We start from the raw sequence: 27,545 nt of genomic DNA, 5'->3' as shown, positions 1-27,545 counted from the left end.
ATATGATGACAAGACTAACAGGGAAGCAAAGTCAAAAAAGTCAGTCAGCTTTATTGTCAATTCTCCACATGTACCATACATACAGAGGAATTGAAAAAGACGTTTCTCACTATCCCACGGTAAAAAAATATAAACAATAATAAACAACACAACAAAACAATAAAGTGCACACAGATAGATTAGAGAGGTATAAAACTGAAATGTATGAATGCATGCAATGTACATTTTATTACACTATTAGAACAAGCAAGTAAGCGGTCCATTTACTTGTGCCTAAACAGTGATGCTTTGCTGCTGCCTCTGAGCTCTGGGCAGTCCCTGACAAATTTAACGTTAAGGTGCTGGAATGGAATAATTTACTTATATTAATTGTTACACACCTGTAGTGATCACACAGCAGCAGGAACGATGCCTGCGCTTCCAAATTCAGAATGGGAACTTTTAGGCACAGCAGCACAGTATTCATAGTTGTCAGTTATTCCGTCAGTGAGGCAGGGCCGGTCAGGATTTGAAGCTAAATAATGCTGAAAAAGTTCAGCAAAATGTGCTCAGAGCATGAGGTAGAGTACTTACGCTGTATTATTTTTTATGGTGATATTGTGGTGGTCCATTGATGTCACCTAGTACAGATGTGGATACTCAGAAACCAGAAGTATTCATCTCTCCAGCAATGCTATACAAAACTAGACAGTCAGCACCCCCCTATAACCCAAATGGAATATTCCTTTGCTTCATAACCACATTTTAATGCTACTACAATGATTCAACTGTAATTGACAGTCAAATCACGATCTTGCTATTAAATCGAATAGTTGAGAATTTGGGGTCACCCCTAGTTTATACTGCAGTTTGTGTTGGATATAAACAACTTCATGCAAGTGTGATTACTGTGTTACCTTCATTCTCTGGATTTTAAATACAGCAATAATTAGATTATTTGCTTGATTATTGAAATATGTGTTCATGTGTGTGTTTGTAGTTCCGGACTGTGGAAAGTGGTGGCAAAGTTCCACAGCAACCCACAGCAGAGCTATTCTGCAGAGTTTGAGGTCAAAGAATACGGTAAGTCCTTCATCATCACTGTAACAACTGTAACAGTCATTTACTGTTTACCTTTTATTGCACACACAATAACACTCATTTACTTTTCAGTGCTGCCCAGTTTTGAGGTTAAACTGGCGCCTCAGAGCTCCTTCTTCTACGTGGACAGTCAAGAGCTCACCGTCAACATCAAAGCTACGTACGTGAGGGTTTTTGTTTTGTAGTTTTTAGTCTGTTAGTCATTTTTAATTGTCCTGGTTTACTTCATTGTGGACTTAAACATGTCCCTCTGTGGTGGTTTTAGGTATCTGTTTGGTGAAGAGGTGGATGGGAAGGCCTTTGTGGTGTTTGGGGTTATACAAGACGGTCAAAAGAAAAGCTTTCCAGGTTCTCTTCAGAATGTGCCGGTGAGCACTTACTTTTATACTTTTACTGTATTTCTACCATTTTGCCAGTTGATTGGTCAGTGTGTCCTATGCAGTATGTGATTTACAGCTTGGACCTCAACAGTGCTACTAAATCTGCAAGACTCTCTTAAAACATGTCTAGGATTTCTTGTTATTCAGAAGTCTGCAGTTGTTTTTGTCACATTCCTATCTACGGATGGATCTATGAAGTACCTCCATCTGTTCACTGACTGTATTTCAAGATGAATGTTGTGTATTATATCACATTAGGTTGTGAGTGGTCAAGGATCGGTCACACTGAAGAAAGAACACATCACACAGACCTTCATAAACATCCATGACCTGGTGGGAAGTTCCATATTTGTAGCTGTCAGTGTGCTGACGGAGAGCGGTAAGAAAGTCTGTGTGTTTGTGTCTTTTCAGTATGTTTGCTCATGTGTGACTGATGCGTATTCAGCAGCTGAAAGAGAAAAAGCAACTCTCAGTATTATAAAAACTTCCAAAAATGAGAGTAAAAACAAGGAAACGAAGATATCAGGATATAATTATCTGTATCAGAAGAAACTGAACAGACGTAATCTTGTGATCAGTTTGTGTGCAAATGTGTGTGTGTTTCTGCATCAACTCGCAGGCAGTGAAATGGTGGAGGCAGAGCTGAAAGGTATCCAGATCGTCACATCACCTTACACCATCACCTTCAAGAGAACCCCAAAATATTACAAACCAGGAATGTCCTTCGATGTTGCGGTAAGTTACTTACTTCCATTTACTCAAACTGACAGAAAGAGTATGGCTGAAAAGATCCTTCTCAGAAAACATTTCACTAACGAAATACAGTCACTCTTGAAATATAAGTCATATGCTGTGTAATGCTTCTTATTATTTATCATTGCAATGTTTTACTGTATTTTCATTATAATGCAAAGGTAGATTTTAACAGTTGAGATTTCAGAGAAAAAGAGAAACCCAACAATTTGGATCACTTTATACTATCTAAGACATAATATCTAGTGCACAGCTAGTGCAGTTTGCAGAAAAAATGAATCTAATTGAATTAATTTGACCTTAATCAGATGTGTTTCAGTAAAACTGTTTGTAGTTTTCTGTTTCCGTCAACTGTTTGTGACTCTGATGGCAGGTTGAGGTTGTGAATCCTGATGACACTCCGGCAGAGGGTGTTCCAGTTGTGGTCGATCCAGGCCAAGTGCATGGCTTGACCGCAGCCAACGGCATGGCGAGGCTTACCATCAATACAGGAACAAAAATCGGCACACTGACAATTACAGTAAGTATCTTACCTTTTTTTGCACTACATCCCCTCTGACAAATGAAAGCTCAAATCTACTTAAATGTTGACCAGCATTTTTGAAATGTGCTTGTAGTGGTGAACTCAAGACACTAAGATTGTGTGGTGGTTAGAACTGTTGCCTCACAACAGGATCGAATTGAACCCGGGGCATTTCTGCTTGGAGTCTGTGTGTTCCCCCGGGCTCATGTGGATTCTCTCCGGGCACTCTGAATTCCTCCACAGTCCAAAGACATGCAGTTAAATTGGTGACTCTAAATTGCCCATAGGTGTGAGTGTGACGATGAGTGGTTGTCTGTCTCTATATGTGTGGACCTTGTCATTTACTGGCGCCTCGTCCAGGGTGTACCCCACCTCTCACCCAATGTCAGCTCCAGCACCCTTGCGCCCCTTAGGGATAAGCGGTGTAGATGATGGATGGTTGCTGAAATCAAGAACAGCTATGACCAAACTATGCAGCTGTATGCAGATTTTTAGCTTCATTTGTTCATTGTTTTGGTTCTGCTGCCCACACATTAATGATACAGTACAAGAATGTTGAAAATACAGTGGTTGGATGTCTTCAAGCTAAAGAACAAGTAATCTTTCTCAGTGGGTCATGGATACCAATACAAAGCTAAAAGAAGACTGAATATTGAACTTCAATCTTTTAGGTGGACATAAACGCGACTCCTACAAATAAATGTAAATGTGTGTATATAAAAGTAAATGCTTTTGATAACATGTTAGCCATACCAACTTTATATGCCAATGACACATTAAATCAAGTTTGTGTATCTAATAACCATTCTTAACTCTAGCTGAGATGCAGTTGATGCTAACTGGATGTAAATTTAAAGTGCTTCACTTCAACAAATGAAAAGCAGACACTGACTTCCTGATGACAGTGGTGCCTGAAGCATATGTAGTTGCAGTGCTGTCTATAGTACTGAAACAGAGGGGAGAAGATGGAGACAGACAGACAGACCGAACACATCACTTGTTTCAGAACTTTTGGCCCAAACAGTCAGATAGGATAACAACAGAGAGTGAGAGAGAGAGAGAGAGAGAGAGAGAGAGACCATACAACTGTTGCTATATGACTCCCGCTGCTGATTTTGAGTGATTATCGTGAATGCTCCGATTAAGAAATGTAAAATAATTATTGTTTTGTTTGTAATGATTTTATTTTATATTTTTTTAGTTTTAACAGCTAGACATCCTCCAATGTGCTCCTGGTACTGGTAGAAAGCACCCTCTCAGTGTCCTGGGACCTCATGATTCACAAATTAAGCACTGCTCCCACACTTTGGAAGTTTTTCTCCCAGACAAGTTGAGCGATCAGATAGCTAAAAAGATTGAAAGCACAGCCAAGATGTTGCTCTGATGTTCCCGCATGTTTGGATAGTGGAAATTAGTCTCCCATAGTGATTTATTCACTCACATTAAGGAGAATGATTGAAAGCATATAAGTTATTTTAAAATTTCTATTAACAGTATTATTAATAGCATGATATTTATACCAAAGCAGGCTATATATCCCATATGGTTAGTTCAACATAAGAGAATTCCACTCTGCATTACAGTACTGTGTGTCGTGAATTTACAGACCACATTTTAGAATGTGGGAGTATTAGTTAAGTGTGAAGCTCCTCTGGTCGTGAATTGGTCATTTTATACTCACCTTCCATTAGTGTTCTCAGTAAGCAGGCGCCTGTTTCATAACCCAGAGACACTGGAACACTGAAATTGGGAAAGGCCCACTCATTTCTCAATGAACGACGTTAAATTATGTTGATGCTAAATCATCATCATCATCATCATCACACTACACTTTTCATGTACAGTGGGGCAAAAAAGTATTTAGTCAGCCACCAATTGTGCAAGTTCTCCCACTTAAAAAGATGAGAGGCCTGTAATTTTCATCATAGGTACACTTCAACTATGAGAGACAAAATGAGAAAAAAAAAAAAAAAAATCCAGAAAATCACATTGTCTGATTTTTAAAGAATTTATTTGCAAATTATGGTGGAAAATAAGTATTTGGTCAATAACAAAAGTTCATCTCAATCCTTTGTTGGCAATGACAGAGGTCAAATGTTTTCTGTAAGTCTTCACAAGGTTTTCACACACTGTTGCTGGTATTTTGGCCCATTCCTCCATGCAGATCTCCTCTAGAGCAGTGATGTTTTGGGGCTGTCGCTGGGCAACACGGACTTTCAACTCCCTCCAAAGATTTTCTATGGGGTTGAGATCTGGAGACTGGCTAGGCCACTCCAGGACCTTGAAATGCTTCTTACGAAGCCACTCCTTCGTTGCCCGGGCGGTGTGTTTGGGATCATTGTCATGCTGAAAGACCCAGCCACGTTTCATCTTCAATGCCCTTGCTGATGGAAGGAGGTTTTCACTCAAAATCTCACGATACATGGCCCCATTCATTCTTTCCTTTACACGGATCAGTCGTCCTGGTCCCTTTGCAGAAAAACAGCCCCAAAGCATGATGTTTCCACCCCCATGCTTCACAGTAGGTATGGTGTTCTTTGGATGCAACTCAGCATTCTTTCTCCTCCAAACACGACAAGTTGAGTTTTTACCAAAAAGTTCTATTTTGGTTTCATCTGACCATATGACATTCTCCCAGTCCTCTTCTGGATCATCCAAATGCTCTCTAGCAAACTTCAGACGGGCCTGGACATGTACTGGCTTAAGCAGGGGGACACGTCTGACACTGCAGGATTAGAGTCCCTGGCGGCGTAATGTGTTACTGATGGTAGCCTTTGTTACTTTGGTCCCAGCTCTCTGCAGGTCATTCACTAGGTCCCCCCGTGTGGTTCTGGGATTTTTTGTTCACCATTCTTGTGATCATTTTGACACCACGGGGTGAGATCTTGCGTGGTGCCCCAGATCGAGGGAGATTATCAGTGGTCTTGTATGTCTTCCATTTTCTAATAATTGCTCCCACAGTTGATTTCTTCACACCAAGCTGCTTACCTATTGCAGATTCAGTCTTCCCAGCCTGGTGCAGGTCTACAATTTTGTTTCTGGTGTCCTTTGACAGCTCTTTGGTCTTGGCCATAGTGGAGTTTGGAGTGTGACTGTTTGAGGTTGTGGACAGGTGTCTTTTATACTGATAACGAGTTCAAACAGGTGCCATTAATACAGGTAACGAGTGGAGGACAGAGGAGCCTTTACAGAAGTTACAGGTCTGTGAGAGCCAGAAATCTTGCTTGTTTGTAGGTGACCAAATACTTATTTTACCGAGGAATTTACCAATTAATTCATTAAAAATCCTGCAATGTGATTTCCTGGATTCTTTCCCCCCATTCTGTCTCTCATAGTTGAAGTGTACCTATGATGAAAATTACAGGCCTCTCTCATCTTTTTAAGTGGGAGAACTTGCACAATTGGTGGCTGACTAAATACTTTTTTGCCCCACTGTATTATCTATGTAGCTGATTGTGTATGCTAATGTTACAGGTACCGGCTGGTACCAAGTAAACAGGTTATCAATTCTGCAAACAGAACAAATGAATGAGACAGGGCAACTTTGCTTCCGCTCGTTCAGCCTCGCTCAGCAGAATGAGGGAAACAGACCGTGATGCCGCAAAAGCCACAAAGCGACTGCTGCAAACACACAACACAAAGTGCCCCGCTGCCTCCTGCTGGCCAAAGGCGGGAATGACATGTTAATTCCCCACAACAAAACAAATGCATTGCCTACTGTGGACACCTTAAAAGCATGTTGCTACTGCTTATAAACACAAAATACATTATCATAATTGTGACTTCACAATTGTGGCGTCACACTAACATTGTGTCTCCTTGATTGCAGACAAAGACCGATGATCCTCATATTTCACATGACAGACAAGCATCAGCCAACATGACAGCTCTCCCGTATACCACCGAAAGCAACAGCTACATCCACATTGGTGAGGAATAGATAACTTTTTGCTCATGATGGTGGCAGTGCGCACCATGCACTCGGACTACTGACTTTCCAGCACTCATTGCAACATGTAATTTTCACAGGTGTTGATACAGCTGAGATGGAATTAGGAAAAAACATGAAAATCAACCTCATCCTCAAAAGGCAGTCAAACCAAAACTGTGACATCACATACCTGGTAAGAGATTTAAGATAAGATAAGATAGGATAAAATAAGATAAAATAAGATAGACTTTATTTATCCCTCCCCGGGGAAATTTACTTGTTACAGCAACAAAGGAGACAGAAAAGGTAGAGAAATTAGTCAGTTGTCAAACTATATAAGGTATATAACAAAATCAAAAAATAAATGCAAATAAAAAATTGAGAGAAAAAACAAACAAAACAAAACAATATATATATATATATATATATATATATATATATATATATATATATATTCTTTTATTCCTTTATCCCACATAGTCACAAGTTGGATGAGTGCTGATGTCTAAATGTGTGTCCATAGGTCCTGAGCAGAGGTCAGCTGGTGACAAATGGTCGTTACAAGACAAGTGGCGAAGTACTGATTTCCCTGACACTTTCCATTACCAAAGAAATGCTGCCATCATTCCGCATCATAGCCTACTACCATACAGATGGCAATGAAGTGGTGTCAGATTCTGTTTGGGTGGATGTGAAAGACTCCTGCATGGGTTCGGTGAGACACACAACACTGATATAGCAGAAATTAAGTGGACAAAGAATACACCCAACACACACAATCTGACAGACATAGTCGTATATTTCTAGGACATATTTTTCATGTGCGTAACTGCTAACAAATACAAAACTGCATTTCTCATTTTTTGGCCTGTCATTCACATTTAGCTGAAACTGGAATCATCGAGAGCCGCTCCATCCTATCTGCCACGCAAGATGTTTGGTCTGAAGGTCACTGGAGACCCTGGGGCCACAGTGGGACTGGTGGCAGTTGACAAAGGCGTCTATGTCCTCAACAACAAGCACCGCCTCACCCAGAAAAAGGCACTTTCTATACTCTTAAAGTGGTTTGATTTGAAAAGCTACATATCAAATAAAAATTACACACGTTTACCTTCAAGTTTGTTAGCGTGTTGCTTCAAATAGTGCTTCAAGTAGTCAATGTCCAGTATAAATATGTCCTGCAGCAAATATGTTGCATGTTACATGTTTCTAATGCCATATCAGAACTGTTTACAGATGTCTGTTTACCTGTCACACTGTAACCTTAAGTCTTGTCTGTATGTCTTTCTTTCTTTGTGTGTGTGTGTGTGTGACCTCCACCCTGCTCAGGTGTGGGACCTTGTAGAGACGTATGACACAGGCTGCACCCCAGGTGGAGGGAAGGACGGTATGAGTGTGTTCTATGATGCTGGGCTGTTGTTCGAGTCCAGCACGGCTTCAGGGACTGCATACAGACAAGGTAACACTACCTCACTGGTATACCCATGACATATTACTAGATAGTGAGAGGCTTTCCTCATTCGAGTGCTCATTCGAAGTGTTGCATCTCGTCCATGCGTCTTACCTTACTCTGATTTTCAGAGCATGATATCATTTATACCAAGCAGAAATCCAGTCTGCGTCTCACCTTGTTGGGTTCTGTTAAAGATCTAGTCTGTGTTGCATTTCCAGAACTGAAATGTCCGGCCCCCAGCAGGAGGAAACGAAGGACCACAATAATGGACGTCACAACCAGCTTATGTAAGAACCACAAGCAACTCTGGACTACCCAGTAACCACATATTCAGTCATCTTCTGTCACATAGATCAGGTTTAAAGTGAGCTGAAACTCGTTTTAGCTACTTTTATTGAAAGTCTGTCCAATAGTGTAGAGAGAGGAAACCAGATTTTTCCCTTTCCCATTTTTTCCTTATTCAAATCAAGATTCTAAGGGTGGAGGGAATGTAAATAAAACTGACTTGACTCAACCAGAAGGACAAATTCTTTTTTTATTTTCCTCATTTGAAAAAGTTTCATTTACAACTTTTGAACTCACTTCTATCTCTCCTCCACAACCCTCTTTCCAGTGAGTAAATATCAAGACCAACTACAGCGTGACTGTTGTTCAGATGGCATGAAGAACACCCCGGTTTCGTACACCTGTGAGATTCGCAGCGAGTACATCACGGACGGTCAATCCTGTGTCGAGGCCTTCCTGCACTGTTGCAAAGAGATGGAAAGCCAGCGAGCTGAGAAGAAGGAGGAAAGCCTCCAACTGGCTCGCAGTAAGAGATGGGGACATAGGATGGGGTGAATACTTTCCATGGTCACACTGGTAGTTGGTCATTGCCTCCCAAAGAACAATAGTAACATTTTTAATGACACTTTAGGTGAGGAGGATGAAGGCAGTCTCTGGCAAATCCTTACCCGCACCAAGTTCCCTGAAAGTTGGCTGTGGTCAGATATCAAACTGCCTGCTTGCCCTCGACATTCACCAAACTGGTGAGTCTACTGACACCTATAAACACTAGAGACATACCAATAACTTCATTAACGACACCACTAGGATTTACAGCTACCCTTTACCTCTTTACATCTTTCTTTGTTTCAGTGGCACCACATCTTTTGAGAAGAATGTTCCTTTGCAAGATTCAATCACAACCTGGCAGTTCACTGGCATTAGCCTGTCGAGAACTCACGGTGAGGATTCAGTGACTAAAATCTGTCTTGAGTGTCAGTTGTGTTTCAGTTTAGACACGCTCCTCTTTCATCCCTTACACTTTTCATTCTTTCTCTGTTTGATTACATGTTTTGTTCCGTCCCTCTCATCTTTAAGGAATCTGTGTTGGCGATTCGTTAGAGGTAATTGTTCGGAAGGAATTCTTCATTGATCTCAGACTGCCCTACGCTGCTGTCCGGGGAGAGCAGGTGGAAATTAAAGCAATCCTCCACAACTACAGCCCAGATGATGCGCTTGTAAGTCTGTGTCACTCTGCTCCAGTGTTTCAGGATAGAGCCGATAAGACCATGATGTTTTTCTGGGAAGTTTGCAAACAAAAGGGCAAACACAGCAATTTATGTTGTAATGCTAAAAAAAAAAAAAAACTTGCTCCATTTTAGCCTCTTTAAAGCCCCCCTCTTTAAAGCTCTTATCAAGGCTAGGCACTGGACCAGGTAGAACCCAAAAGCAAGACAGGAAACTCTCAGACAGGTGAACACTTTAATAAGGACTGACAGGCAACCAATACTTACGGACGTGGGCAATGACAAAATACTTAACAAGATACAATTGTCACAAAAGAGTCCAAAGGCTTGGCAAGATATAATTGGCAACTTGAACGCTCGACAAGACAAGACAATCTGGCACAGGACACAGGGAGATGCAGACAATATATACACAAGGTAATGGGGAACAGGTGGAAACAATCAGGGCGGGGCGGACAATCACACAGGCGGGAAACACACAAGGGCAGGAAGTCAAGAGCCTGAAACGAGAGGAGAGTTTAGTTTTCACAATAAAACAGGAAGTGAGAGACAAGACCACACGCCAGTGAACACAGACAACTTAACAAACACGAGGAGACATAACAGCTCTGTCTACTCTGATTGGTCAACTCCCACATGCATGAGCAAGCACCCCCCACCAACCTCTACATGAGCTTTTCTGTCTTTGGAGAAGTAGCCCCATGAGCCAAGCAACATGCTAACCTGTCAAATAACTGTTGTGTTTTACAGTCACTGTGAGAAATTGTATGTGTGTGACAAACAGGAACAAACCTAAACAGCATTTTCTCACACATTTACTCAAAGATGGAGGAGGAGAAAAAAGGGAAGAGGAGGGTCTTTTCTCTAAGTTTGAGTCTCTAGAATCACCAGGGATACATTTTTATGTTGAAAGTGCATTTTGCATGATATGTCCCCTTTAATACTGGGAATTGTACAAGGTGCGGCACAAAAGAGAATGAATGAAATCCTTTCTCCAGTCTGATATGTCTTGGCTGCAGACTTAGGGCACCCATGTTGAAATATTTACAGTGTGCCTTTTGATTCTCAAGATGAATTTGTGGAAACTTAAAGCATTACATCAAATTAGGGATGCATCATTGTTAGTGACCTAAAATAAAACTGCTGATTTATGATCCTTACTATCCACTCAATGGGGGCCTTTATCTTTGATCAAATACACCTATCGGTATCTTTCTCCACCTTTGTCTCGTCTTCAAGGTGCGTGTGGAGCTGATTGAAGAGAAGCATGTGTGCAGCGCAGCCTCAAAACATGGGAAGTATCGTCAGGAGGTCAGAGTTGGGCACCAATCTACACGATCTGTACCCTTCATCATTATTCCCATGAAGGAAGGACAATACCGCATTGAGGTCAAAGCAGCCATTAAAGACTCAGGGTTCAGTGATGGAATCATGAAGATGCTTCGGGTGGTGGTAAGAGAAGTGTGCTCCATGTCGTGGGCTAAGAGTGGTTTTATACCACTCAGCTCAAATTACATTTTGTCTCAGGCCTGTAACGCATTTGTGGCTACTGTCAGGTAGTTGCAGCCACTCTGGGATGGGATACTGTGAATGGCCACTTCTTTGAGAGTGTAATCAAGTGATATTCAACAATTCCTCCAGATTGAATAACAAAAAATGTGTATATACTCATAGAAGCGTCTTCTGATCTGACGTCCCTATCAGTTGGATGATATCATGTGTCTGTGCCATCCAAAATCCTTACATATCACTTAGAAATTAGATAATCAATTTGTTCATGTTGCAACGCTGTGGTTAAGTTTTTGGTTAGGTTTAAGCACAAAAAAGAACTTTGTTAGGTTATGGGAAAGAATAATTGTTTAGGGTTTAGTTTTTAATTTGAGTTTAAGTGCATTGATAAGTTTAGGGTGCATCATATTTGGGATGAAATGATTACTTTCTTAAGGTTGCAGGAGCTTTGTCGTCATGGTTACAGCAATAACCACGTAGTTAAGGTTTGGGAGTAATTGTAGTCGTGCTTTTACTAACAGCAGCACTGACTGTCGGTTGGAAAGGGGATATGAACAGCAAGTCAGTATAGAGAAACAGACATCTTTTGGGGCTTAACTTTGATGCAAATTTATATGTATGATCTGAAATGAAGAAAGAGAAAGAGAATATTTTAATAAGCAAACCATATTGTATCTTGCTTTTTCTCTTGTTTTTTCAGCCAGAGGGCGTGCTGGTTAAATCTTCTCAGATTGTTACTCTAAACCCCACTACTAAAGGTGTAGGTGAGTTTACCCATTACATTGCGACAAAATATATGTATGACATAATATATATATGATATATAATATTATGTGTTTATCACTTGTTAACTGATTACCCAACTCTTGCTTTAGGTGGTAAACAAGTAGAAGTTATCAACAGTGGAATTCCCTTGAAAGATTTGGTACCACATTCACCTACAGGCACGCAGATCTCCTTGACAGGTCTGTCTGGAAAAGATCACCTCAACATGTCTGTTTAATTGTTTCTTACCATTGGTTTATAATGCATAATGCTTTTCTTCTTTGTTTGTGTGTATGTGCGTGCAGGGAGAGAACAAGTAGCTGCACTGCTGGAGAACGCCGTTAGTGGGAATTCAATGGGTAGTTTGATCGTCCAGCCCTCAGGCTGTGGAGAGCAGAACATGGCCGGCATGACCCTACCTGTCATTGCAACCACATATTTGGACAAAACCAACCAGTGGGAAGCTGTGGGCTTCCAGAAACGTGCTGAAGCCCTCCAACACATCAAAACAGGTAGGAACACACAGAAGTATTCATTAGCACACATACCATAAACTCTGTGGGATTTAGAATCTTGGCCACTGAGAATAAATGGTCTGAATGCAACACACAAACACATATACAAAATAAAAACTATACCAATAATTTGAAAGATGCTCCAATCACAAAAAACAGGACTCATCAGTCAGTTAAAAGGTTGTGTGTTTTTATTTGTTTCCAGGCTACCGGAACCAGCTTGCATACCGTAAAAAAAAAGATGGGTCTTTTGCTGTATGGCCCAAGCGCCAAAGTAGCTCCTGGTGAGTCATCCACAGATTTGTGTGTTTCAGTTGTCTACAAATCCTACTTAGATTCTGACTGGATGTAAGTCATGTGCCAATAAATAAAACTATACTGTTACACCTCCTCTCCTCTCCTCTCCTCTCCTCTCCTCTCCTCTCCTCTCCTCTCCTCTCCTCTCCTCTCCTCTCTAAGGTTGACAGCCTATGTTGCCAAAGTGTTTGCCATGGCCAACGGTCTGATTGCAGTGCAAAGCGGCCACATCTGTGACGCTGTCAAGTTTCTGATTCTCAACGCACAGCAACCTGACGGCATGTTTAGAGAAGTTGGATATGTGTACAGTAATGCAATGCGTGTGCGTCCACTGACCTCATTAACTTGCTCAAAAAAGATAATCAAGATGAAAACAATTACATGTCATTGAGAGTCATCTTATAAGAATAAAAACTTGCTTGTGTGTGTGTACATGTGTAGGGTGATGTGCAAGGCAGAGATTCAGACGCCTCCATGACGGCCTTCTGCCTCATCGCTATGCAGGAGACACGCACACTATGTGCTGCCTCTGTTAATGTGAGTATCTCCTCTGTTTTCTCTTCCCCTCACTTCTTTTATTACTTCATTTATTTGCTCCACACTAGTGATGGGAAAAACCAAGCTGCCTGAAGCACAGAACCACTATGAAGCAATTTGACTTTTATTGTTCGTGTCCAGCTGTACGTTCTTGAGAGGCAAATAACATAGTTTACAATGGTATGTTTATACACTCAAAATACTTAATAATTTTTTGATCAATGGGTTCTTCACCTCAGACAGAAGTAGACAATAATCAGTTTGCATTTCTAGCCACCAGGCACTGCCAGATGTTGTCAAATCTAGTCAAGCTAACATTTGCCATCACTGTCTTTCAATATTGTAGCAGATTAACAAGGACACCCCATATTAAAACCACCTGTTTGATACAAGTGTGACATAATACAGCCTCATTTGTGGTCACGTGATCGTTGGCGAGGCACCAGAACATTTTTCTGCTCAGCTATTGTCCCAGGATCAAATGTTGCAACATTCCTGAACAGAAGTGTTATGCATTACTGTTATGTGACTGTGACTCTCCATATTCTCCTTTCTTCTTCTCTGCCTTTCTTTTTCTTCTGTCCAGAGTCTGACAGGCAGTGTAGACAAAGCAGTGGCCTACCTGGAGAGGCGTCTGCCCAGCCTCACCTACTCATATGCTGTTGCCATGACGTCATACGCCTTGGCCAATGAAAACAAACTGAACCGGGAGATTCTCTTGAAGTTTGCTTCTGCAGGTGCTGACTGAATCTAATATTTATAAATAGAGTTAATAAGTGTATAGATTCAAAAATATTACAAATCCACAGTGGTATACCAATGGGTTATCAATGCATGATTTTTTTTGCTCAGTACAGAAATCTGAAGATATATTTTTAGAAACAGCGTCTCATTACCATAGAGAGGTCCTGCTCAGTAAATGTATTTCTAACATTTTTGAATAACAAATTTAAGATATTGTTATCAAAAATGTTTGTGTTTATTTTAAAAACATGTTATATTTCCCTCAAATATCAATACTGGTATTGACTTTATAAATCCTTTGTTTAGATCCAAAATCCAAGATTGGGGAATTAATAATAAATGAAGCTTGTTTCAGGTATAATATAATAAGGATATTTGTCTGTGTTTTCCTTAGACAAGTCCCACTGGCCAGTACCTAAAGGACCTGTTTACACCTTGGAGGCCACAGCTTATGCTCTTCTTGCTCTGGTCAAGGCTGAGGTGAGCATTTCCCACTTATATGTCTTTCACCAGGATGCCGTTGTTACATGCTCAGAATGAAACATGCTCAGGTTCAAAATGTTGCACCACATTTAATTACATGGATTAATGCTGTGTTTACTAAACATATATCTAACTAAACAGCACAGATACACTTGTGATTTACATTCTGTGGTGCTATCACTGATACAAATAATATACTAAAACTATCAAATATCTCTGTGTTTCTTAATTTCGAAATTGGAGGGGGGCCTCTCATGTGCATTGAGTGTTTTATAAACAAATATTTACCACAAGAGCATTGTGCAGTTGGTCTGTTAACCCCGTATGGACCACACTCTCTCCCACGAAGTGAAATGTCTCCTGACATTTCCAGGAGTCTGCCTCAAATCACAGTGTCGCAGTCTAATAGCCCAGAATAACTAAGCACTGTCTCTCTCTGTGTGAGTACTGTCTTACCAGTTGTGACTGGTCTGCTACAGACTCACCACTTTCAGCTCCGTCTGGGCCCAGTTCAGGTGCCTAAAGCAGTAGTGACATACCTTCTTTGCTCCCTAGGGGCATATACTCTTAGCTCTGCAGTGACGCTTCCTCTCCAGGGTGCAGGGTACTCTGCTGAGGGTGGAAAGGGTTGCCTCTGCTGCCTTCCCCTGATCAAAATGCGCCACTGTGGTCGTTATGTGAGTTGATGTCTGACTTAGGCTGCTACAGTAGAGTTGTGGTCCGATGCTTTTTGTGGGGCTCTGGGGGCCTCAGTGGCTAAGGAGTCTTGACTGACAACAGCTCAAGTAGTAGGTTCTCACATAACAGCAGAGGCTTTTCTGTGAACCACTCTGTCCCTCCCTTTGCAATTTTCTATTCTATTTTCACTAAAGTGTAATCAAAAATCACAGAACATTTCAACAATTTACTTACCTTCTGTTAAAAAAGGCCTATGAAGATGCAAGACCTATTGTCAGATGGTTCAACCAACAGCAGAAGGTGGGCGGAAATTATGGATCAACTCAGGTAATACATAAGTCCTCTGTCCATATTGATACAGTTATGTAGCTCATTTTTCTTTCAGCTAATCTTGGTTAATAACCTATTTTTTCATAAATCTTGTTTTCTTCCCCTCACTCTTTTTCTCTACAGGCCACTATAATGGTGTACCAGGCTGTGGCTGATTACTGGGCCAATGCTAAAGAACCAGAGTATGATTTGAATGTGGACATCTTGTTTCCAGGCAGATTAAAACTTGAAAAGTACAACTTCAACAGAGAAAACCACTACACCACAAGAACATCTAAAGTGAGAACACACACTGTCTCATACAAACAAACTTACAGTGGCATATTATTATCATTATTATCTCCGCCAGATGTAAGCCTGGTGGGGATTATGCATTTGGTCATGTTTGGACGTGTGTGTGTGTGTGTGTATGTGTGTGTGTGTCAGTCTGTCCGCAGCTAATCTCGCTACTACTACCAATCAGCCTAATATTTTTCATGAAAACCTGTGCCTATATGCTGATTGACTTCTTGCAGTTGCAGTGATTCACAATTTTTGTAAAACCTATTTCATTGACAGTTTTATACCGTCAATGACTGCTGACTCCTCATTCCCCTTAACCGGTTGACAGGGACTGCAAGTGATTAATAACTCCTTTATTTTGACATAACAGAGCGCGAGTTATTTCGAGCTGTCAGCTAGCCTCGTCTGTTGCAGGTCATGTTTTGGACTTTCTTGTTTTGAACTGCAGATTAATTCCATTGATGATACATTATGATACAGTTATCTTCATGAACATCTTGACTGTAAGTGAGCTGGAATGACAGCTCTAGTGTCGAAGTCTGTTCCCTCATTAGGTAGTGTTTGCCAAAACACTATCTGATCCAGGCTTAACATTTGGTTATGGTTAAGCTTACTGTAGCAGTAGGAAACTACTGAGTGCATTTGGTTCTTGCTGTTTTCTATGTTCTTTCTTCTGATCCCTGTGTGTGTGTGTGTGTGCATATTCAAATTCAAACAGATAAATAACATAAACCAGGATGTGAAAGTGACTGCCACGGGCACAGGAGAGGCAACCGTGACAGTAAGTAAAATCTGATGTTTGTTGAAGGGTCCTTTGAATTTCAGATGAGACCAGAAGTTTTCTTTTTACCTTGTTGAGACTGTGTTATTAAGACAGATGCCTGTCAGCTTATCACGTTCTAAGATACACTTTGACCTATGTGACAGATGGTGTCGCTGTATTACGCTCTGCCTAAAGAAAAAGAGGATGACTGTCAGAGGTTTAACCTGTCAGTGCAGCTCCTCCCAGGTAATGTGTCTTCATTTAATGTTTTCTTGTTTTTGTCAAATAAACTAAATGCTCATCTAATTAATGTTTTTCTCCTCCAGATGAATTGGTTGAAGATATGCAGACATACAAGCTGAAAATAGAGGTTTTGTGAGTACAATCAAGAACTCATGATTGCGAGTGCCACAGTGACATGACAAAGACCATTTCCTGTCCACTTATAGCCCCTACATTACTTCACTCCTTCCCAATTTGGTTTCTGTTACTCTCATAAATTTTAATTGCTCTGGCCTCCATGTCCCTGGTTTCCATATTATTTACCATAATTTTACACTTTTCTTTCATCAGAAAAATACGATGGTATAAACTTTAACATTCTTTTGAACGAGATTTCACACCAATTTGAACTCATCAGCAGCCCATTCCCACTAGGATACATTGTAGTTGAAACATCTGAAATTGACATTTGATAAAAGGCATTGCTTTCTTAATCTCCACTTTATTTATGTTTTTATTTTAATTATTCAATCCATTTTCTCTACAGGTACAAGGACAAGGAGCGTGATGCCACCATGTCAATCTTGGATATTGGCTTGTTAACTGGCTTCACCCCAAACAAAAATGACCTCGACTTAGTAAGAAATTCCACAGATACACTTATAGCCACATGAGGTTGTTTGGAGAAATAACATGTATTTTATGGTCAATAAACTTGCCTGATGTCTGTTTGTGTGTGTGTGTGTAGCTGTCCAAAGGTCGCGCTCGCACAATTTCAAAATATGAGATGAACACAGCCCTGTCAGAAAAAGGCTCACTCATCATCTACCTGGATAAGGTAAGTCATCAGTGTTCCCCACCTCTGTCCCCCTTTATCCCCATCTCACCCTTTCTTTACATCTCTACTTGCAGGTTTCTCACACGCGAACAGAGGAGATTGCTTTTAGGATTGAACAGACGATGAAAGTTGGCGTCATACAACCAGCTGCCGTGTCTGTCTATGAATACTATGACCGTGAGTCTCAAAGACACTCAGAAACATATATTTGCTCCATGAGCTAAAGCTTTTCTTTCTTTGATACCAATACATTTCCGAGTACATGACACTGTGCAGACGTGGGCAGTGTTACATTTTCAAAGCGTTTAATGTATATTTTTTATTTATATTTTTCAAATGTCTTTCTCTCTTGTAGAAACGCATTGTGTGAAGTTCTACCACCCAGAGAGGAGAGGTGGACAGCTACTGCGGCTCTGTAGAGGTGACGAATGCACATGTGCTGAAGGTAAACAGGATGATGTCTGACTGACGTCCTGATCTATCTACTATAAGTATAAATTTGTTTCATCTGAAACTCTTGAAGGAAAGCCTAAACACAATTTCACCACTGCGCTTCAGTGATCAGTTGTTTGGGGTTTATCACCCTGTATTGTCTGTAGACTGCAGCAGTTTATTATTGTAAAGTCGGGGGACTCGAGGCTGAGAGAAGATTAAACAAGAGCAACGCACACCTGCAGGATCTCGTGGGACCAGAGCAGCAGTCTAACTAACTTAAAGTGTGACCTAGATACAGCTGCACTCTCCATCTACACGCACATCCTCTGCACGTGCTTGTTCATGTCATCAGTCATCAGTTGGGTATTCACTTGGTGCCGATTGTGTGTCTCCAGAAAACTGCAGTATGCAGAAGAAGGGCGACATCAGCGATGACCTGCGCACAATCAAGATTTGTGAGACTACATTGGAGACTAAAATAGATTTCGGTAAGGGAGTGTAAATGGACAGCATTTATATAGTGCTTTTAACCAAAGAACTAGATGTGTATGTTCATGTGAGTAAGACCTTAAGGGAACAAGTAAACAAGGGAACAAGTGGGCTAACAATCTGTGGTTTGTCTGTCCTCAGCGTACAAAATGAGACTGGAAGAATTTAAAGATGATTTGTCCACTGACATTTACACAATGCGGGTAATGGAAGTGATCATAGAAGGTGGGTGTTTATGTTTGAAACGTACTAATGATGACTAATGATGTGCTTGTAAGGTGCCTCAAAGGTGGTGATGACATAATTATTCTTTGCTCTGACACTTTTTATATTTATTATTATTATTATTATTCATATTTACGCCATTATACAGACATGACAGTGGTATTTCTCATCGAATTCTTGGCAAGAAGCATGATTTCACTGGTCGTATGTGATTCAACAGCATTCAATTTAATTCAACTGTACATTTAGCTATGCATTTAATACTCAAGTACCCTCCCTCTCTTCTTCTATATTCAAATTACAGGAAGTTATGATGTGGGTCCCGAGGGTAAACTACGCACATTCCTCAGTTATCCACACTGCAGGGAGTCTTTAGATTTGAAGACCGGCAAAACGTACCTGATCATGGGCACATCCAAAGATATTCACAGAGATGACGAAAATGAGTTGTAAGTTTATTCTTAATGTGAATGTGTGTGTGTGTGTGGTGTGTGCATCCCTCTCCTAATATTGTCTCCATATAAACATTTTAACCACTGTTTTCTAAATTCAGTGTTCCTATCTAATACTCTATTATATATGCCTGTTGCTATTGAATTTTTTCCATGTTATGTTCCAGCGTGTTACAGAGACCAAATTAGTTTTTCACTTTGCTCTCCTCAGGTATCAGTATGTACTTGGTGAGAGAACCTGGATTGAGTACTGGCCCACAGAAGCAGAGTGTCAGACTGATGAATACAGACCCGTTTGTGTGGGCTTGAGGACGATGAAGAACCAGTACTCATTTTTTGGATGTCAGCAGAAGTAAAACTCAAGAAAATAAAATGTTCTTTTAAAATTGTTATTATTTTGCATTACTCTTATTCTGTAAACGTTTCAGCTCTATGAGATAAGGGCTGCAAGCGTTACAATGTTGCACTGTATTGATTAAAATTCAATGGTCTTAATCTCATTGTCTGTTTCTTATATACATATGATCTTTTGGTTAATGTAGTGAATTAGCCAAGTAGTGATTACTGTCTGTTTACTGTATAATAAGATTTGAGGAGTTCAACCAGAAGTGGAACTAAAATAAATATTTCAGTGAAGTGATGTATAGGAGAGAACAATGTAGAATAAAACAAATTTCAAATCGGTTGTGATTATATGCTGATATAAAATTAAATGTATCAGTGTCACACAATATCATCAAATCAAGTGATGTGATTATTATATCAATCAACTGATTCAGTCTAATAAAATACTAAACTATCAATTTGGTATTATGATTATTAATTAAGTTAATAACTTCTACCAACCCTAACCCTAACTCTAACTGGGAGAGAGTGTGTGTGTGTGTGTGTGAGTGTGAGTGTGTAGGGGGTGTATACATGTGGCTAGGCAAAAGAATGTAACATGGAGGACAACAGAAGGTGTTGACTCCCTACAAAATAACCACCAGACCCCCTGGTGTGTGGGTCAGAGGCAGACAAAGGAAAGCCATGTGCTGTAGCTGTTAGCTTAGCTTTGTCTCTCGGTCGAGGCCTATTTGTAAGACTGCTTGTGTGAGTGTGTAGGATAAAGGTGCCAAGTTAGGAGAGGATGGTTAGTAGCCTGCAAGACCCTGTGTCTGTGTGAGCAAACTAACATCAACTTAACTGTATAGCTTCACAGTAAACAACAACACATCACAATAATCAAACTCAATAACCATTAAAACAAATCAAAACCAATACATGTATTCAGTAATGCTATGCTATATAAGCCCAGTTAGAGTTTGTTACCAGTCCTCAAAAGGGAAGAAGGTCCTTGAGTGTGTTGTTTCTTAGCCTGTTGATGAGCCAGGCTGGAAGAAGGGTTGTGGTTCTTTGTCCTTGCTGTCCTGGCTGCAGGCTGGAGGAATCCGGTCGCTCCTTTGTTCCTGGCTAGTTAGCAGCTCGGCGCTGACTTGCTGGTGTGCTCCTGTTGCTCTGAAGATCAGCTGGCAGACTTTCGGTCATACCTGATGGCGCTGATAAACTTGTTTCAGGCAGGGCTTTGTGTCGCTGCCATGAGAAGGGTGGTCTGCCCTGGTACAGGCCACACTGAGGCTGGGGCTGGAGGAGTAAGCTGCAGGCCTGTAAATGCTGTAATTCTGGGAGGAGAGCTGGCCTCTCCACAGTCCAGATGAGGGATCAGAGAGAGAGAGAGAGCAGTGGGGGAACAATATTACATTTACTGCTATTGTTGAGTGTGTGAGGTACACACAGTGTGTGTGTGTGTGTGTGTGTGTGTGTGTGTGTGTGTGTGTGCGTGTGTGCGTGCATGTGTGTGTGTGTGTGTAGGTAGCAGTTGAATATTTATGTTTACCTTTGTTCAGCCTGGTTATCCCTTGATTTTCTACTGCTTATGTTTTTCCTCACAGCAGAGATAACGTTCATCAGAACTGAGCGGTTTCTCAACTGCTGCTGGGAAATCATGGGTTGATGTGTTTGTTTGCACAAACCCTTTGGGAGTAGGACGGGTGAGACAGTAGTGAGATGGAGGTGCAGGAGTGTGGATAAAAAGAGAGTCCTGCATTGACAGCAGATCAGGATCAGGTACGAGGATGAGGAGGACTCTGCCGTGGCTGCTGGCCTCTCTGGCCTTTGCCTCCCTCACATCTCTGGCTGATGGAGCTCCACTGTAAGTTCACCTGCCTTACCTTTACACATTCCCCTGGGTTTGAATTAGTTCGCAGAAAACAGAGCTAAAACATACAGTTTGTTTGTTTGTTCAGTTTCCTGATACTCAGATTGTTCTTGGTTAAACTGTAATGGGAGCAACAACATTATCAGGGCGTCTCCGCATTTATAACCAATTTAGAAAGCGTTTAAGTTGATTTAAGTCAGTCCCATCCTGCCCATGTCTTACATAACGAGGGGCTGTGACCCAGTTTGCAGTGCATGTCACATAAGTCAAGGTGAAATATGGTCAGACTGTATTTGTAGAAAGATGCATGTTGCCAGATACATCAGACTGAGTCGAGAACACTGATGCAATGTTGTGTTGATCCAGAGCTGGATCTTAATCAAGATAATCAATAGATCACTCATTGTGTATGAAGTCCATGCTGGAGCTCATGATCTGAGCAGATATGTTGGTTTGTTTTTGGCAGTTTGGGTAAACTGAAACTTTAGCATACAGACCTGGACCTTAGGACCCCGAAAGGAGCCAAAGATAAACCTGCAGGTCGCACAATGATTAAAGGGATAAGTGAAGGGGACAAAAAAAATCTGAAAATGGTTTACAAGCGCACTTTTCTTTATTTTGAAGAGGTTGTGTGAGGATGGGAGTCACTTCTCTAAGAGCACATACACAGATATCTCTGTAAACCACTATCTATGGTAACCTACCACTGTGTTTTATGGTTCCAGAAATTAGTATAATAAAAAAAAAGATATTTGCGTCAGCATGCAGTAATTTCTGCTCAGTCCCAACAGAATACCTTCTCTTTCTCTCTGGCTGTTGCTCTGCAGGAAGGTGATGTCTGCCCCCAACATGCTGCGGGTAGGAACAGCAGAAAATGTTTTTGTGGAGTGTCAAGACTGCAATGGAGAAGACATTAGGGTCGAAATCATCGTGATGAACCATCCAACCAAAACCAAAAGACTGGCATCCACTTCAGTGACCCTCACAAGTGGGAAAAACTTTCAGGACTTAGGACAAATAATGGTACATGAAATACTGTTACTGTATCTGTGTACAGTTGCAACCATATAGAATTGCTAGCCAGTCCGTGACAAGTCCCAGGAAGATCCTTGGTGTAGTGAACATGGCACAACCTCTTAATGCCCTAAGCACCGTATGTGGTGAAATCTATCCATGAGAGGAGCAGTGATTATCAAAGGTGAAATGGTTTCTGCGACCAGACAGCTGTGTTTGACCCCATATATTTTCATTGATCCAGTGTGTCTGAAATCAGCTGTTATTATCACATGTGATCTGTATGTGTAGAGAACGTTCTTCCCACACAGAACATCTTTCAATGAGGCCCTGTTATGATAGGGCCGGATTACTGTTTTTATGCATTTGCTTAAATAAAATACATATATACATTATGTATATAATGTAGATTATTGTTCAAATTCAAAGACAATACGGCTGAATTACTGATAACTTACATTCTGTGCCATCACCAAGAGACCCACTATTAAACAGAACTGTGTAAAAAAAGCAGGTGAGAGTAATATTCACTATTTAGCAAGACAGTATATTACTGTTACTTGGTTTCATTTTCTATGCAAATGATACACCCCATCCTGCTTCTCATACACTGCTTGTGTCTCTTCATACTGGATTCAGATCCCTGCTGGAGACTTCAGCAGGGATCCCACCATGAAGCAGTATGTGTACCTGCAAGCTCAGTTCCCTGACCAAGTGCTGGAAAAAGTCGTCTTGGTGTCCTTCCAGTCCGGGTACATCTTTATCCAGACTGACAAGACCCTCTACACCCCCAACAGCAAAGGTGACTTAAAAAGAAAGAAAGACAGTTGTTTAACAGTCACATGACTAAAACATAGATACACCTTCCTACAACCTTCAGCAGCACAATGAACACTTTTCTCTCTCTGTGTCAGTTCATTTCAGGATGTTTGCAGTGACGCCCCGTATGGAGCCTGTAGAGAGGGATGAGGAAACCCAAACTGATGCTTCTATCACCATTGAGATTGTGGTATTGTATTTGATCCTGAGTAAGATCAGAAATGAATGAAATACTATATAATCATCTGTTACTGGTAGCACAAAGCCTGTTGATGAGGTAATATTACAGATGCTAAGTAGTCGATCATTTCCCTACAAATGACCAAAATAACAAATAATAAATGTTTTTACTATTAGACCCCTGAAGGCATCATTTTACCACTTGATCCAGTCTCTCTGAAATCAGGGATCCACTCCGGAGATTACCAACTTCCAGAAATTGTCAGGTGAGTAATTTATCCTAATTTTTCCAAATTGTATTTCCATACATTTTGTTGCTTACATTCAAAACATTAATCATTAAACAACCAATCTTAGCAAAGTTTATTTTAACACATTAAGTTTTATATAATTTTTTCCATATTGCTAATTTAGTGGGCAGCATGGTGGTGCTGTGGTTCCTCCCACAATCCAAAGACATGCACATTAGGTTAATTGGTAACTCTAAATTGCCCGTAGGTGTGAGTGTGAGAGTGAGTGGTTGTCTGTCTGTTTGTCTGTATGTGGCCCTGCGATTGGCTGGCGACCAGTTCAGGGTGTACCCCGCCTCTCGCCCAAAGTCAGCTGGGATAGGCTCCAGCTCCCCCGCGAGCCTGACGAATAAGCGGTATAGACAATGGATGGATGGATTTATGGATGGATGCTAATTTAGTGTTTGAAAAACTTCAAAATCACATGAGGGTTTACAGCCTACTACCTACTCAGATAGTATGGACTGCATACTGCCTGCTAAATAACTGCCTGGTAACTTAAGTGGGAGTTCAAAATGCCACCCCTTTCCTCACCATGAGGCAGTAGAACTACAAGATGTCTCCAAGCCAATCAGCAACAATCAGGCTACATGACAGACCGGCAAGAAACCATATATGGTAACTTCATTGACCTTGATTTTCACCATAACAAAATTTTTTTTTAAAAACTCACAAAAGGAAAAAAGTCTTGTAATGGTCTAGGGTTGAAATTTTGGGTCCTGAGTGGGTCATGTTTTACATTCACTTGCGGGGAACGCATCTGCAAATCGGATGGGTCGGGTCATGAGTACATTCTGAATAATAGTGGGTGGGTTGAGGCTGAGAGAACTTGTCATTGATAAGGAAAATATTAATTACCTGCAGCGATCCAACTTCAGCAGAAAGAGAAACGCTGTGTGCAGTTACATATGAGCCACAGCAGTGTAATGTCACTGATTATTTAAATTTCCACACACACTGATCATATCAGTCAGGATCTAATGTTAATTAATGATCTTCTACACATCCAAAGGTCACGCACACACATATATCCACTCTTGTTTGGAGTAGAGCAGCTCTCCTCCTGATAAATCCATCTGAGCTGCCCAAAAATAATTTATGTCAGGAGCTAAAAGTTTCATTCTTTTCCCACTGGGAGTTTCCTCTGTCCTGTTTGTTGGTTTGTTCATTAAGGTCCCTATTAGCTTCTGCATAGCAGCAGCTATTCTTCCTTGGAGTCCACACAGTTAATATGGAGACAGAAAAAAATACACATTCACACTACTCACCCCAACATAACGTAAAACACGCCCACTATAAATAAAGCAAAAAGTGACACAATTTGCTGCTTAACTGACCCATGATAGTTGCTGCAGTGACATTACTGTGGGCATGGAAACATTTACAATTACTGAAAGCAGCCTCTACAATCTTCAAAATAAGTCGTTTAAGAAACCATTCATACATCAATAAAAAAATCACATAGAAAGCTTGAATACAATGCAGTTGAAACATTTGTCATACTGAGTATAAATAGTACATTAGTATGCAGTTTCGAACATAACCAGAGAAATGACTATGAGACTATGAGGCTTGGAGCTGCTCTGGCCGCTCTGGTGATAAACATCCCACGTGTGATAAATTAGCAGCAGCTATAATTATGCACCTAAGCAAACATGTTGTGTTGAATAGAGAAGTTCTCCTGCCCACAGTGAAAACTCCCAGATATGATGACAAGACTAACAGGGAAGCAAAGTCAAAAAAGTCAGTCAGCTTTATTGTCAATTCTCCACATGTACCATACATACAGAGGAATCGAAAAAGACGTTTCTCACTATCCCACGGTAAAAAAATATAAACAATAATAAACAACACAACAAAACAATAAAGTGCACACAGATAGATTAGAGAGGTATAAAACTGAAATGTATGAATGCATGCAATGTACATTTTATTACACTATTAGAACAAGCAAGTAAGCGGTCCATTTACTTGTGCCTAAACAGTGATGCTTTGCTGCTGCCTCTGAGCTCTGGGCAGTCCCTGACAAATTTAACGTTAAGGTGCTGGAATGGAATAATTTACTTATATTAATTGTTACACACCTGTAGTGATCACACAGCAGCAGGAACGATGCCTGCGCTTCCAAATTCAGAATGGGAACTTTTAGGCACAGCAGCACAGTATTCATAGTTGTCAGTTATTCCGTCAGTGAGGCAGGGCCGGTCAGGATTTGAAGCTAAATAATGCTGAAAAAGTTCAGCAAAATGTGCTCAGAGCATGAGGTAGAGTACTTACGCTGTATTATTTTTTATGGTGATATTGTGGTGGTCCATTGATGTCACCTAGTACAGATGTGGATACTCAGAAACCAGAAGTATTCATCTCTCCAGCAATGCTATGCAAAACTAGACAGTCAGCACCCCCCTATAACCCAAATGGAATATTCCTTTGCTTCATAACCACATTTTAATGCTACTACAATGATTCAACTGTAATTGACAGTCAAATCACGATCTTGCTATTAAATCGAATAGTTGAGAATTTGGGGTCACCCCTAGTTTATACTGCAGTTTGTGTTGGATATAAACAACTTCATGCAAGTGTGATTACTGTGTTACCTTCATTCTCTGGATTTTAAATACAGCAATAATTAGATTATTTGCTTGATTATTGAAATATGTGTTCATGTGTGTGTTTGTAGTTCCGGACTGTGGAAAGTGGTGGCAAAGTTCCACAGCAACCCACAGCAGAGCTATTCTGCAGAGTTTGAGGTCAAAGAATACGGTAAGTCCTTCATCATCACTGTAACAACTGTAACAGTCATTTACTGTTTACCTTTTATTGCACACACAATAACACTCATTTACTTTTCAGTGCTGCCCAGTTTTGAGGTTAAACTGACGCCTCAGAGCTCCTTCTTCTACGTGGACAGTCAAGAGCTCACCGTCAACATCAAAGCTACGTACGTGAGGGTTTTTGTTTTGTAGTTTTTAGTCTGTTAGTCATTTTTAATTGTCCTGGTTTACTTCATTGTGGACTTAAACATGTCCCTCTGTGGTGGTTTTAGGTATCTGTTTGGTGAAGAGGTGGATGGGAAGGCCTTTGTGGTGTTTGGGGTTATACAAGACGGTCAAAAGAAAAGCTTTCCAGGTTCTCTTCAGAATGTGCCGGTGAGCACTTACTTTTATACTTTTACTGTATTTCTACCATTTTGCCAGTTGATTGGTCAGTGTGTCCTATGCAGTATGTGATTTACAGCTTGGACCTCAACAGTGCTACTAAATCTGCAAGACTCTCTTAAAACATGTCTAGGATTTCTTGTTATTCAGAAGTCTGCAGTTGTTTTTGTCACATTCCTATCTACAGATGGATCTATGAAGTACCTCCATCTGTTCACTGACTGTATTTCAAGATGAATGTTGTGTATTATATCACATTAGGTTGTGAGTGGTCAAGGATCGGTCACACTGAAGAAAGAACACATCACACAGACCTTCATAAACATCCATGACCTGGTGGGAAGTTCCATATTTGTAGCTGTCAGTGTGCTGACGGAGAGCGGTAAGAAAGTCTGTGTGTTTGTGTCTTTTCAGTATGTTTGCTCATGTGTGACTGATGCGTATTCAGCAGCTGAAAGAGAAAAAGCAACTCTCAGTATTATAAAAACTTCCAAAAATGAGAGTAAAAACAAGGAAACGAAGATATCAGGATATAATTATCTGTATCAGAAGAAACTGAACAGACGTAATCTTGTGATCAGTTTGTGTGCAAATGTGTGTGTGTTTCTGCATCAACTCGCAGGCAGTGAAATGGTGGAGGCAGAGCTGAAAGGTATCCAGATCGTCACATCACCTTACACCATCACCTT

The 27,545-nt window shown here is 40.7% G+C and overlaps 1 protein-coding gene across 1 annotated transcript in view; it reads left to right on the top strand.

Moving 5' to 3' along the window:
* Positions 1–27,545, top strand: part of LOC139199402 (complement C3-like) — a 52,683-nt gene that overhangs the window by 6,596 nt on the left and 18,542 nt on the right. Inside the window, 45 exon segments of the mRNA XM_070828469.1 lie at positions 980–1,062; positions 1,153–1,240; positions 1,346–1,448; positions 1,719–1,839; positions 2,080–2,195; positions 2,587–2,733; positions 6,566–6,665; positions 6,766–6,860; positions 7,191–7,382; positions 7,553–7,708; positions 7,997–8,126; positions 8,339–8,407; positions 8,734–8,931; positions 9,037–9,148; positions 9,258–9,346; positions 9,483–9,622; positions 10,871–11,083; positions 11,841–11,904; positions 12,016–12,105; positions 12,211–12,417; positions 12,903–13,039; positions 13,159–13,254; positions 13,841–13,991; positions 14,393–14,478; positions 15,409–15,486; positions 15,613–15,768; positions 16,490–16,552; positions 16,699–16,780; positions 16,861–16,909; positions 17,304–17,394; positions 17,505–17,594; positions 17,669–17,771; positions 17,950–18,039; positions 18,425–18,517; positions 18,660–18,743; positions 19,048–19,192; positions 19,407–19,547; positions 21,291–21,386; positions 22,220–22,415; positions 23,046–23,208; positions 23,321–23,415; positions 23,583–23,671; positions 26,379–26,461; positions 26,552–26,639; positions 26,745–26,763. Coding sequence (XP_070684570.1) covers positions 980–1,062; positions 1,153–1,240; positions 1,346–1,448; positions 1,719–1,839; positions 2,080–2,195; positions 2,587–2,733; positions 6,566–6,665; positions 6,766–6,860; positions 7,191–7,382; positions 7,553–7,708; positions 7,997–8,126; positions 8,339–8,407; positions 8,734–8,931; positions 9,037–9,148; positions 9,258–9,346; positions 9,483–9,622; positions 10,871–11,083; positions 11,841–11,904; positions 12,016–12,105; positions 12,211–12,417; positions 12,903–13,039; positions 13,159–13,254; positions 13,841–13,991; positions 14,393–14,478; positions 15,409–15,486; positions 15,613–15,768; positions 16,490–16,552; positions 16,699–16,780; positions 16,861–16,909; positions 17,304–17,394; positions 17,505–17,594; positions 17,669–17,771; positions 17,950–18,039; positions 18,425–18,517; positions 18,660–18,743; positions 19,048–19,192; positions 19,407–19,547; positions 21,291–21,386; positions 22,220–22,415; positions 23,046–23,208; positions 23,321–23,415; positions 23,583–23,671; positions 26,379–26,461; positions 26,552–26,639; positions 26,745–26,763 — 5,077 coding nt within the window.

The sequence above is a fragment of the Pempheris klunzingeri genome, chromosome 3 (assembly GCF_042242105.1).
Source record: "Pempheris klunzingeri isolate RE-2024b chromosome 3, fPemKlu1.hap1, whole genome shotgun sequence".
Taxonomy (NCBI): domain Eukaryota; kingdom Metazoa; phylum Chordata; class Actinopteri; order Acropomatiformes; family Pempheridae; genus Pempheris; species Pempheris klunzingeri.
The sequence above is the reverse complement of the archived record's forward strand: the minus strand, read 5'-3'. Positions and strand labels throughout refer to the sequence as shown.